This window comes from Neovison vison, chromosome 1, assembly GCF_020171115.1.
Source record: "Neovison vison isolate M4711 chromosome 1, ASM_NN_V1, whole genome shotgun sequence".
Classification (NCBI taxonomy): domain Eukaryota; kingdom Metazoa; phylum Chordata; class Mammalia; order Carnivora; family Mustelidae; genus Neogale; species Neogale vison.
Genome location: NC_058091.1, coordinates 9,736,660 through 9,750,022, shown reverse-complemented (window position 1 = coordinate 9,750,022; position 13,363 = coordinate 9,736,660). Strand labels below are relative to the sequence as shown.

The following is a 13,363-nucleotide window of genomic DNA, read 5'->3' as shown; positions in this document are numbered from 1 at the left end:
TGAGCCAACACATCAGACCCAGCAGTGCTTGGCCAGAAAGAACCCCAATCCCAGCAGGTTTTCCAGTTCTGAGAGCCCAGTGGACATCCAGGCACTTACCTTCTGCCATGCAAGAGCCATGCATCATTGCTAGGAGCGATTTGTCCACAAGCAACCCACCGTCTTCCTTTTTATTTATTTATTTCATTTATTAGATGTAATTAGAGCACACGATCAATAAAAAATGTTCTTGTGTCCCAATCCCCAATGAGACAGATGTGAAAACTGGCTTCAAGTCCTTTAAAGTTGAATTTAAATCACAACATGATCTAACAATAACAAACAAGGTGCATTTCAGGCAGTTCTAAAAGTGGAACCAAGTTTATTTAATACAGAATTATACTGTGGCCAGGGGGTCTCCGCTGGGGCAAAAGTTAATTCACGCTGCAGTCAGCAGAGTGTGGACAGTGTGGATACTATGACTGCAGGGATCATCTCATTTAACCCCCACAGCAACCTACAAGGTATTCCCTGTTCGGTCTGTTATTAAACGAAACGAGACTGAGACAAAGTGAAAGTTATTTGAAGTTTTATTTTATGATAAGTATCAGAAGTCAGACTGATTGGCCAGGGGAACGAGACAAAGTGAAAGATTATGCAAAGCTCTATTCTATGCTAAGCATTAGAAGTCAGACTGACCGGTCAGGGCCGCCTCCGAAGAGAGCGACCCCTCCCCATCTTACAGGCTACCTTTTATAGAGCAAAAGCCTGGCCACACATAGGTGGCCAATGAGATTGTAACACACAGAGAAAGTTGCATAGTCATGTTAGGTCACACGCAGGTGGCCAATTGAATTACAATTTACCCTAAAGTAGTTGTTTGAACTAACCTGTTACTCTGGTCAGAATTGGTGCTCAAGTTTGGCGCCCAAAAGGTGGAGTTTACATTCTTTGGTGGTTAGGGAGACAGTATGTGTGCTTTACTGATTGGGTGTCTCTACCTGGCCTGACTCGTCCTTGTATTCTGGGCTCTGTTATTAGGAACTGGCCGACCATATTTTACTGGTTTCCAAGACTTGCTTCTAAGTAAGCTTCTCGGGGTGGGGGGGGGGGGTGCCAGGGTCAGTTTAAGTTTTACTGCACAAACAACAAAATGGCTTTTAACCAAGATGGAGTCGCTCTGGCTAAATAGGTCCTTACATTCCCATTTTGCAAAGCATGAAAGTGAGGCTTTAGAATGATGTCTGGCTTGCTCAGAGTCACAAAGCCGGGCTGCTTTCTGCGAATTCAACTCTAGAAGCCCTCAAATCGGTGTCAGCTGAACCTCTTCAGATCTGGCCCTTACATCTGGCAGCCGAGCTCATTACAACCCAGTGGGCCTCAGCCCTGGGTGAACGTTAGGATCCCAACACTGATATCCTGAGCCCAGCTCAGTCGGAATCCCCAGGTGGAGTGATTTTTGAGCCATATTTTGCTCTGACACAAAGAATGTTTTTCTTGAAAAACCTTAGCTGAATTGACTCAACTAAGACATGCTCTGTTCAGAGAATATTCATACTCAGGTGTACGGAGGATTTCAGCAGAATGTGCTAGCAAACGAGAGGCCGGGCAGTTGTGGGACTCCAAACAGAGGTACTTGGGTTTCAGGCGAAGCTTTCTGGAGGAGATGACATCGGAGCCAAATAGTAAGAGGTTCGTTAAAACGCATTAGCCACCCAGGGGTGGCAGAAACACGCCACACAGAGCACGGACAGGTCACAGGTGCAAGTGGGGTGGCCCTGCGTGCCGGTACGGGAGCCGGGGAACTGAGTTACCAGGCTGTGGGCTGCAAAGCAGGTGTTGGAGGGAGCGTGTGAAGAGCCTCACGTGCCTTAGAAGCAGCATGGATTTCTCCACAAGGCAGGGAGCCGTTGCAGAGAGCAATACCATCAGGTTTTCTTGGGGTGAATAGAGCCCAGGAGTTTCCATGTGGTGCCGAGGGAAGCATGTTAATACGGAGATGGGGAAAACAGAAGAAGACCTTCACAGTAGGCCTTGCGGCAGTGGGGCTGCTCGGGACAGCCGAGGTGGGTTTAGAAAAGAGGCAGCAGCTGTCAGGGGTGGAATCTCTGTGGAGGGCCAGGGACAAGGAGCCAGGGATGCGCCCCCTGCCCCCTGCCTTTCAGCTTGGTGACAAGCTGGTCATAAAAGTCACCAAAGGAAACACAGGGAGAGGGGGAGGGGGAAGCTGAAGGTGCCCATAGATAGCTGGGGGTGGTGGGGGGTACCCTGCCGGTAGTGGGGAAACTTACAGATGGCTCCCTCCCCATGCTTACGAAGGAATGATGTGGTTTGTAGAAATTCACTTTGAAATAGTAGAAACGTGGGTCAATTTTATTAGTTGTCCTAGAAATAACAGCCGATCGGCATTGTTAACAAAGCATGAGCTGCCTGTTTGTCACCTCTTAACCTGATTTTGTCTCTCCTGCTGGAAGAGTCTTTTCTCGAAAATCAACATTTAATATCTTTTCCTGACTTTCTCTCCACCCACCCCTGTCAACTCTGCCCTCACCAAGTCAAATCAAGTCTCTTGATCGAATTAGACACTATCGAGGATGAGCGAATAAAGCTGAAAGATGATGAGGGGAAAATGCAAACGGACAGATTTCAGGACTCAGCGCAGTGTGGAAAGGTAGAGCGAGAGCTCCGTGTGGCATCACAGCCCCTGGGCTTGTATTTGCCAGTCCTCACCCTGGGGCTGGGACATCAGGGACATCAAGTCCTTTAATCCCAAGAGCCTCCAATTCCTAAACTGTGAAGGGAAGAAGGGGAGAGTGGTGAACGGAGGCGATTAGAACTGACTAAGGCCTTGTGTGTCCTGTCCTCCCAGCCCCAAACGATAACACAGCCGGGAACGCAGGAGGAGCTTGTTAGACATTCAGCTGAGTGTGTGTGAACGTCCCCGTCTCGGGGCCTTGCTCCTGGGGGTTCTGCACAAACACTGGTTTGTTCCTGTCTTTATTTCTCCACCTCATTCTTTCCTCTCTCCAGTTTTGTCACATCTGCAAAAGGCTCCCCTATGAATATGAAACTAGGAACCAGAGGGATGGAGTTCTCTTTGGTGCAGGGACAGCCTTGGTACGATCAAATCAGTCCATGGGCCGAGAAACCAGAGGTCATGGCTAGTCCTACCGAATGGACACTGTAAGCCAAGTGCCTGTGTGCTTTTCCAGGGATGGTGACAATCTTTAAGACTTAAAAACACATGATGAGCTCTAAAACGTGTGAACTACAAAATCAGAATTAATGCATGTTTAATGTCTACAAGACACATGATGTCAACTTCATTCATCGTTAATTTTATTAATTAAACTAAACCCAGCACTTAACGTGATTTATTCAACTAGTATTGCAGAATTCTCCATGCATCATATGAAAAAAATAGATTAAAAAGTAATGTTAAATCACAGGACAAGAAGGAAGCTCTCCTCCTAACCTACATTTTAAGTGTGTTTTAGAAGTATAGAGTATTTCTGGAACCATAATTGAGCACTCATAGACCCCCAGAAGAGGGCTTCATGGCCAAGCAGACATAAACAATTCCCAATGCTAATACTTTTGACAAGAATTGGAGCAGAAGCCATAAATAATTTCACTCACCCTTCATTTGTATACAAGACCGTCTAGAAAACTCCCAGCTTTGCTTTTAACAGCATTGAACTTGTGTGCTAGGTTTATTTCAAACAAGAAGTCAGCGAGAGTAAAATAAGATGTATCCCAACATGAGCAATTTCGTTTGAAAATCTGCAGAAACAGAAAGTAAATTATCTCTGCACTGTTTTCCCCTCGTAACATTAAGTGACAATGTGTGTGACATCTGAACATCTGAAACCATCAGTTCGTTTGTACGTTAAATGACAGTGCTTTGTCCGGGCGGTAAATCAGCCCTCCCTCACACAGCAAACACAGCGGTCCCGCGCTCCTGCCCCCACTGTTTCTCCTGATGCCAACACAAGGGTCTTTTCATAGACACTATTCCAAGAGATCGGTTTTCTATTCCAGTGGTCTTCCCCATTTGAATGATTTTTTACTTTTTTTTTTTTTTTTAAGATTTTATTTATTTATTTATCAGAGAGAGAGAGAGCAAGGACAGTACAAGCAGGCAGAGTGGCAGGCAGAGGCAGAGAGAGAAGCAGGCTCCTTGCTGAGCAAGGAGTCCCATGCAGGGCTTGATCCTAGAACCCTGGGATCACGACCTGAGCCCAAGGCATCGGCTTAACTCACTGAGACACCCAGGTGTCCCTGATTTTTACTTTTAGAATGGCGGTTTCATAGAATTCAACCCAATATTTGAGAAATAGGAAACTTTAAAGGGTTGTTTTGGAATGATAGCACGAGTCTCTCAATTTCCCGTTTGTACTGGATGGATTGTGCTGCCCAGTATCCAGGCGCTTGATTGTTTTTTCTTAAGATTATGTGAGTGGTTAGATCTCTAAAAGACACCTAAGGGCGTCTTGGTGTTAGTGCAGGAGCCTTAAGTCTTGGACCAAGTTGTCAGAGAAGAAAGTAAGCAGTGATGTCGCCCCCTACTGGCTGAAGAGAGGAGTCCGCTCATGAAAAGCCGAGAAGGTGGGGGGTGGCTTGAGTAAGGCTGAGCTTTTCTCGAGAAGTGTCTGTTCATGTCTTCTGCCCATTTTTTGACGGAGTTATTAGTTTTGAGTATTGAGTTTGAGAATTTCTTTATAGATCTTGAATATCAGCCCTTTGTCTGTACTGTCATTTGCAAATATCTTCTCCCATTCCTGGGTTGCCTCTTAGTTTTGTTGACTATTTCCTTTGCTGCGCAGAAGCTTTTGATCTTGATGAAGTCCCAAAAGTTCATTTTCGCTTGTCTTTGGAGACATGTGTTGAAAGAAGTTGCTGTGGCCAATGTCGAAGAGGTTACTGCCTGTGTTCTCTAGGATTTTGATGGATTCCTGTCTCTCACTGAAGTCTTTCATCCATTTTTGAGTCTATTTTTGTGTCTGGTGTAAGAGAATAGTCCACTTTCATTCTTCTGTATGTAGCTGTCCAGTTTTCCCAGAACCTTGTATTGAAGAAACTGTCTTTTTTCTATTAGATATATTTTTTCCTGATTTGTCAAGGATTAGTTAACCATGGAGCTGAGAGTTCATTTCTGGAGTCCTTATTCTGTTCCATTGGTCTGTTCCATTGTGTGTCTTTTTGTGCCAGTACAATGCTGTCTTGGTGATCACAGCTTTGTAATACAGCTCAAAGACATGCAATGCCTTGCAATGTATTACAATGCCCCCAGCTTTGTTTTTCTTTTTTATCCTTAACTTGGCAATTTGGGATCTTTACCAGTTCCATACAAATTTTGGGAATTTTTGTTCCAGCTCTTTGAAAAATGTCAATGGTATTTTAATAGTGATGGCAATGTAAGTATAAATTGCTCTGGGGAGGATAGACATTTTGATGTTTGTTCTTCCAATCTATGAGCATGGAATATTTTTCCATCTTTTTGTTTCTTCCTCAATTTCTTTTGTGAGTGTTCTGTAGTTTCTAGAGTATAGATCCTTTATCTCTTTAGTTAGGTTTATTTCCTTTGTATCTTGTGGGTTTTGTTGCTGTTGTGAACGGAACTGATTCCTTAATTTCTCTTTCTATAGTTACATTGTTAATGTATAGAAAAACAGCTGATTTTTGTGCATTGATTTTGTCTCCTGCCACATTGCTGAATTGTTGTATGAGTTCTAGTAATTTGGGAGTGGAGTCTTTTGGTTTTTGCACATATAGTATCATGTCATCTGCGAAGAGGGAGAGTTTGACTTCTTCTTTGCCAATTTGGTTGTTAAGAATAGAGCTACACTATGACCCAGCAATGACACTACTGGGTATTTACCCCAAAGATACAGATGTAGTGAAAAGAAGGGGCACGTGCACACCAATGTTCATAGCAGCAATGTCCTTGATAGCCAAACTGTGGAAGGAGCTGAGATGCCCTTCAACAGATGAATGGATAAAGAAGATGCGGCCCATATACACAAGGGAATATTACTCAGCCATCAGAAAGGACGAATAGCCACAATTTGCATCAACATGGATGGAACTGGAGGGGATTATGTTAAGCAAAGTAAGTCAAGCAGAGAAAGACAGTTACCATATGGTTTCACTCATCTGTGGAACATAAGCAATAGCACAGAGGACCATAGAGGAAGGGAGGGAAATCCAAAGGGGGGAGAAATCAGAGAGGGAGATGAACCATGAGAAACTATGGATCCCGAGAAACAATCTGGGGGGTTCAGAGGAGGAGGGTGTAGGGAGCGGGTAACAGAGCAATGGGTATTGAGGAAGGCACCTGCTGTGATGAGCGCTGGGTGTTACACTTAACTAACGAATCACTGAAAACTACATCAAAAACTAATTATGTACTATACAGTGGCTAGCTGAATATAATAAAAAATAAATAGATAAATAAGAAAAGAAAGGCTGGCCTTTAAGAAGAGAGAGGTGGGAAGGAAGACAGGGAAGGAAAAAGAGGAAGAAGAAAGAAGAAATGGGCAAATAAAAATCAGAAGCAGAGGTGAAAAGGAGGAGGTATAAGTACATCGTTTCATGGATCCCCTCCACAGTGACCTTGAAAATATCAGCCGAGTTATCAAATAGGATCGCAACCATGAAGGTTTATCAACCCATCCTCCTGGGAATTTTGGCATTGTGCAGAATGAGGGAATGCTAACTTTAAAAACAAAACAACAACAACAAAAAAGGAGCTTCCCAATCATTGAATCTTTTCTAAGAAGGAGATGTTCAAAACATGCAAGTTAATGTGAGAATTATAGTCCCTTGTTGGAATCCAATAAAGTCCATTGTCATGTGGAACCAATAAGAGATTTATATGGGCAAACTCCAGTAGAACAAATCCTGGTCCCTGGGTTCCCCCATTATGGGGTTGATTGTCTAAAGGAAAATCAGTTCAAATGGGACAAATTCTTTTCAAAGTTTTGGGTCAGCAGGTTTTAGACACTTAGGTTCATCATCCTGGTAACTGTGCTCACTGACGTCACTGCCGCAAGTTAAACTGGCGGGAAGGAATGCATGGCAGAGAGTAGGTTAATTATTAATATGAAAGCAGTCCCTATGATGAAAGAAATATCCATAACTATACTCAGAAAGATAGTCATCTTTTTAAATGTTTGAAGAAATCAATGTAGGAGAGAGGCTTGAAGTCAGTTAATACAAGCTAGGGTTCAAAATAGTCATTTTGAAAATATTTCTGAGTCACTTATATTTAGACTTTTTTTTTTTAATGCAGTAGTTCAGGGTCAATTGTTTTTCATGTGTTCAAGCCCTTAGGCTTTACCTCTGGTAATTGGAACACTGTTTTTCATAGTCCTGACCGGAAGGCTGAGCACGGATTTGTTACCGTTTTAATGAATTGTCAGTTTGGCCACAGGAAAGCTCTGTAATGTGTACAGGAGTGGACCCGGGTTTGGAGGGGGCTTTCTCTTTAAGAGAAAGAAAACAATTTGCCAGGAACTGGGACTTGATCTCAAGCCTCATAGCTTCAGAATAAACCCACCTCCGGGTAGGGGTGGTCCTGTTAGAGGCAGCAGTGATGTTGGTCATACAAAGCCTTCCAGACCACATCCAGCTCCACGTGAAGTCCCCAATGATCACAAGGTCTAAGGAACTAACTGACCACTTCCTCCCAGGGGAATCTGGCTCTGCAGTGGGCATGGCTGGAGGGGAGTGACCAGGGAAAAGGACCTAGGAAGTGAGCTGGAGACAGGAGGGGGGGCTACCTCTCCCCTTACCCTGGTGCCCCTGACCTTGAAAATCTCCAGCTCTGCCCTCTCACATAATCCTCTGTGAGTCTGCAAGAGTCAGTCTTGCACCAATCCCTAAAACAGAATTTGCCAATTATTGTTCAATAAAAAGGAAGTCTTTCTGCAGGCAACAGAGACAAGCAAGTCTGATTTGCAGTTTTATCTTTCCTTAGAGCCCAGGGTGCTGGGTAGACAGAAGGTATGAGGCATGGGGGGAGCTCCAGGAGGGAAGATTTGAGAACAGGATCCTGGCCTCCAGGCACGGCTCAGCCCCGGGGTCGCTCGCTGGCCTGCTCCCAGGCTGCACCGAGCCCCGAGCCCCGGAAAGTGGAGGAGGCGGTGAGGGAGCCCAGCTGTCTTGGTCATCAAGGAGACCAAACTGTGCTTTTCACAAAACATTCGTTGCAAAGCACAATATATCCAAAGCCCTAGGACAGTTTCCAGAAGATGAATGTTTAATCAGGAAGGTTGCTCTTCTCTGCTTCTGCCCTGTCAAGACCAATCCGGTGTGTTGGACCAGCCTGACCATACGGGAGAGCGTGAGCAACACCTGCCTGCACCAGCCCGCCCGCAGCCCCCGCCTCGCTGTGTAGCATCTCCGCCAGAAAGCAACCCCCCAACCCCCGCCAGCAGCCGGAACCCGGTGCCCGACCAGCCCTCGGGAAAGCACTGCGGTGGCAGAAACCACGGGGTGGTGATGGGGAAAATGAGAACAGGGGATCCCAGCCCTTGCCCAGGGCCCTCAGTGTTCCTGAGCTCCCTGGACTGGGAGGAAGGCGATGGAGAGTGAGGGTCCCCCCGAGACTTGCTTTCCTTCGGTAAAGAACTCTATTCTTGCCTGAAATTGGGTCTTTCACCTTTGAAAGCCTGTGAATTCACAGAGACTGCACCTCTCCCTCCTCAGTGGGCTGGGGGCGGGCCTGCCCCTTGCGGATGTAGAAAGAAACCCATCTGGCCAAAGGACACACACACTGGAGCGAATGAAAGAAAAGCCGAGTGTCCACTGACAGATGAATGGACGGAGAAGATGTGGTGTAGATCCACTACGGAATACTACGCAGCCATCCAAAAGAATGAAATCTTGCCATGTGCGATGATGTGGATGGACCTAGAGGGTTTTGGGCTAAATGAAGTCAGTCGGTCAGAGAAAGACAAATGCCGTATGATTTCACTCCTTTGTGGAATTTGAGAAACAAAATGGACGAACATAGAGGAAGGGAAGGAAAAATAAAATAAGAAGAAAACAGAGAGGGAAGCAAACCATGAGACCCTTCACTACAGGAAACAAAGTGAGGGCTGCTGGAGGGGAGGTGAGTGGGTAGCTGGGTGATGGGCACCGAGGAGGGCACGTGATGTAACGAGGTCTGGGTGTTCTGTGCAACTGACGGATCACCGAGCTCTGCCTCTGAAACTAATAACACGCTATGTGTTAACTAAATTGAATTTAAATAAAAAGATTTTTTAAAAGAAGGAAAGGAAGAGAAAGAAAGAATGAAAGGAAGGAAGGAAGAGAGAAAGAAAGAGAGGGAGGGAGGAAGGAAGGAAGAAAGACCTAGTAAGTTGGAACTTCGATGAACTCTCTCTCCTCCCAAAAGTGTGCGCGGTGCATGGTTCCTTCTGTTCCCTGCACGGAGGTGGGGGAGTGATGGCAGCTCTAGGTGTCCCCTGGGCAGGACAGTTAGCCACCTCCACCACAAAACCACTGGGACAGTTTCTACAAGAACTCGGGAGTTCTGAAAAAGAGAGGAGGGGATAGTAAGACAAGGTTTATGGAGTACCTACTATGTGTCACGTGCAGTAGTAGAAAGAGCTTCATGGTCAAGCAAACTCAGCCCCAAACGCTGGGTCCTTGCCTTACTCTTACCCGTAAGGTCTTGAACAAGCCACTCATTCACTTCAGCCTCAGGGGGGAAATGTGTTTGTTCTAAGAACTTCTGAAGAAGCAGTGCACTGCCTCGCTTACTGCTCGAACCTAAAGTCACACCCGTTCTCCCTCCTCCTGGTGGAAGAGCAGTTCCTGAAACTCTTGAAGGACTGACCGCACACACTCTAGTTCAAGACCTCTGAATGCTGCCGAGGCGTCTTCTGGCTGATCCAAACCTGCTCCATCGCTCGAGGGAGGGCTCCACGCTCCACGTCCCATGTCCCACGTTCCACATTCCACGTTCCAGCAGCTCAAAATATGTTTACAGCATTTCTTCACCCAGTGAGTGAAATGAGGGAAAGGACATAAGGTGTGACATGAGTTAAGAACACTTAGAAGAAAAGGAAACATCTTGTAAAATGTTGGCATTCTCTTTCACGGATTAAAAAAAAACACAGAAGCTCAAGGGTTCTCGAAGCAGATGGAAATTTAGCAGTGGGGAATTCTGGGGCTTTGTGAACAACAGTCTGACCAGACCCTGAGGGGCCGGCCTGCCTTTCTTTCTTTCTTTCTTTCTTTCTTTCTTCCTTGTAGTAAAATATACAAAACACAAAATTTACCCTTTTAACCATCTTTCAGTGTCCGGTTCGGTGGCAATATGTTCACTCACAGGGTTGTTCAAAGATGGCTACTGTCCATCTCCAGGCCTCTTCGTCTCTCAAAACTGAGACTCTATCCCCAGGCACACTGGTTCCCTCTTCCCTCCCCCCAGGCCCGGGCACCCACCCTTCTCTCTACTTTCTGTCGTTGGGAAGTTAATTCTTCCGGGTGCCGCGTGTGTTATCATGGAATATTCGCCCACTTGTGACTGGCTTACTTCACTCAGCACGATGTCCTCAGGGTTCATCTGTGTGGTGGGCTGTGTCAGGATTTCCTTCCTTGCCACAGCTCAGCTGTGGCGGATCGTCCGTCTAGACCACGTTTTGTGGATCTGTTCGTCTGCAGACGGACCCCTGCTTCCACCTCTTGGCTCTTGTGACTGCTGCTGCTGTGAGCATGGGTGCGGGCCCCTGTATTTGTAAAACAATCGAGTAAAAGTGGTTTCCAGCCTGCAAGCAGCAGCCACCGATCACCAGAGACAACTCTGGGTGGTGAAGCCTGTAACTGTCTCCAGGGGATTTTTCCTTAATTAGGCCGTGTCTGGGGGTCAAGGGCCAGGAGCGTCGTGCCTCTGGCCGCCCGTAACTCCCTGGGCACCTGTGGGCACTGTGGGCACCTGTGGGTCTCCCCCGGCGGCTTATTTGGGTGCACGTGTTTTCCAGGTGCAGGCGTCCCTGGCGGATACCAGGCCCCTGTGCACGCTCTCTGTCTTGTCTCACTGAGCATCACTAACGGGTTTCTCTCTCTCTCTCACATCCCGCCCTTCCCCTTCCTGTGCCCCCTCCCTCCTCCCCACCCCATGCTCATCTCCTCTCCGCCTTCTGGTTGCCGGCTCCCTCCTGCTGCCCAGTGCGACCAGGACCAGTGCATTCAGAGCACCAAATTCGTTTTGCAGGCCGCGGCCACGCCCCTGCTGCAGAGCGAGCCCAGCCTCACCAGCGACGAGCTGCACCTGCCCGGGAAGCCGGGCCTGGGCACACCCTGCGCCAGCCTGACGCTTGGGCAGCCCACGCCGCCCTCCTCCATGCCCAACCTCACCGCCGAGGCGGCGCTCACAGACATCCTGCCCCTGAAAGACGAGCACGTGGGCCACCAGTTCCTGACCCCGGAGGAAGCGCCCTCGCCGCCGCGGCTGCTGGCGGGCAGCCCCCTGGCCCACAGCCGCACCATGCACGTGCTGGGGCTGGCCAGCCAGGACTCCCTGCACGAGGACTCGGTGCGCGGGCTGGTGAAGCTCAGCTCCGTGTGACCGCAGCCCGGGGACAAGGGCCGCAGACCGCGGGGGCTTGGCCGTGACCCGGTTCCAAGGCGGCGAGGACAACTCCGGGTCCTGGGGCGCCCAGACCCCTCAGAGCGCAAACGGATGGCCCTTCCAGGGCAGAAGAGGGCGGGGCCCGAATGCCTACAGCTTGGGTTGAGTGGAATTTTCTTCCCCACCCTGACTGCTTTGATCACCATGAAAATGGAGAAGGGGCTGTTTCCAGACGACTGGCATTTGAGGGGTGGGCCTGGGGAGAGAGGAGCAGCCTCCGGGGCTGCAGGCTGAGCCCAGGAGGAACGGACCTGGCCCGGATGGCTGTTCTGCGGTCCGCCCGCTGCTCTGGGGACAGACACACGGGAAGGTTGAGGACACTGGTGGCCAGACTGAATTTGCACTTACATGTTATGCTACTAATATTTGAACTAGACATACCATTCCATTTGTTAATTTAAAAACAAAAACAAAAACCTAAAGGGGATTAAAAAAAAAAAAAGACCAGATCTGGATTTGCATGCCACGCTACGTCTGTTTCCAAGTGGTGTTGGTATTCAAACGGAAATGCTGCTTGCTTGCTTTCTTTCTTTCTTCTAATTTGGTGAATTTTCAAGTGCTGTTTTAGGGGAAGCCAGTGCAGCACAGCGAGGCTCATGGACATTGCCGACGCGCGCCAGCTTCTCGAGCTTCGCTAGGCAGGGGCAGGTGGCGCCCGGGCTGCGGGGCTGCCGGCTTGTTCCCTGTCAAGTATCAGTTCACCTTCTGTTGGGTAGTTAGACGAGCTTTGTGTCGTACCACGCCTGCCACAGTCTCCACCTCCTTGTGTGACCAAACGTCCTGTGGGCAGCCAATAAAATGACGTCCTCTGTTATTTCGGATCTGCGTACAGTTATCCTTAACAGCTTCAATGACGACACAGTCATCTGGCTGACCTATGGAGAGTGTGGTTTCACCGAAGTATCCCTAGCGAGGAACGGTCCCCAAACAGCCAAAAGTAAAATCTTGGAATGGGGTAGGGGGGATTTACGGGATGATTTCTCAGGTAAGCGGGTAGCTTTCCAACAGTGGTTTTTTTTTCCTCTCTTTTTTTTTTCTTTGTCTTTCTGATACGGTCTCAGCAGAATTTGTTCCACATTGACCAATTGCCACAGGGCGATTAATCCACGGGTGGCGGGAGAGGGCACGCAGGGACAAGGCCACCGTGAGGCCGTCTTCTATGTCCTATTCCATAAGGTCAGTGCTTGGAAAGGGCAGCGCAAGGTTCTCCTCGGGTATCAGAAAATGAGGAGAAACTGGCTTCACGTCTGGGCCCTGAGCATGTAGCTGATCATTCTCACCCAGACATGAAGCGGAGTGGAATTAAGAAAATTACTGCTTCATTCGTTCATTTATCATTGAGAAGGACGCGGGCTCTGTATTTAAGGAGTAAGTCATTTCGGAGGCAGCTGCGGGGACTCAGCAGGCTCTGTCCAGGCTTCTCTCCAGACAATAAATTCAACCGCCCAATCGACTCAAGTTCAAAATCAAGCTGGGGCTCCTCACAACCGTGTGAAACACCAGCCACCCCAGCGATTTGCATTTATGGAAAAAGGCTGTTTCTCCCACGAAAGAGTTGCCATTTTATAGAAAAGGAAAGCAGAAAAGGAAAAGAAAAGCACAATTTAAAGTCTCATCTGGAATAAAGCCCATTCTTTGTTGGTGGAGAATCTCCTGTGCTGAAAATAACCCCACAATTCTGGCTGGGTGGTGTCTTGGAACCACCGTAACTTTTCATGCTGTCTATACAGATAGGAAACA

The 13,363-nt window shown here is 47.8% G+C and overlaps 1 protein-coding gene across 2 annotated transcripts in view; it reads left to right on the top strand.

Annotated features, from left to right (window-relative positions):
- Window positions 1–12,437, top strand: part of ZDHHC14 (zinc finger DHHC-type palmitoyltransferase 14) — a 266,282-nt gene extending 253,845 nt beyond the window's left edge. For both annotated transcript variants that reach the window (XM_044243227.1, XM_044243236.1), the window contains one exon: window positions 11,162–12,437. In XM_044243227.1, coding sequence (XP_044099162.1) covers window positions 11,162–11,560 — 399 coding nt within the window. In that variant the 3' untranslated portion in view covers window positions 11,561–12,437. The remainder of the gene's footprint in view (window positions 1–11,161) is intronic.
- Window positions 12,438–13,363: the final 926 nt, after the last annotated feature.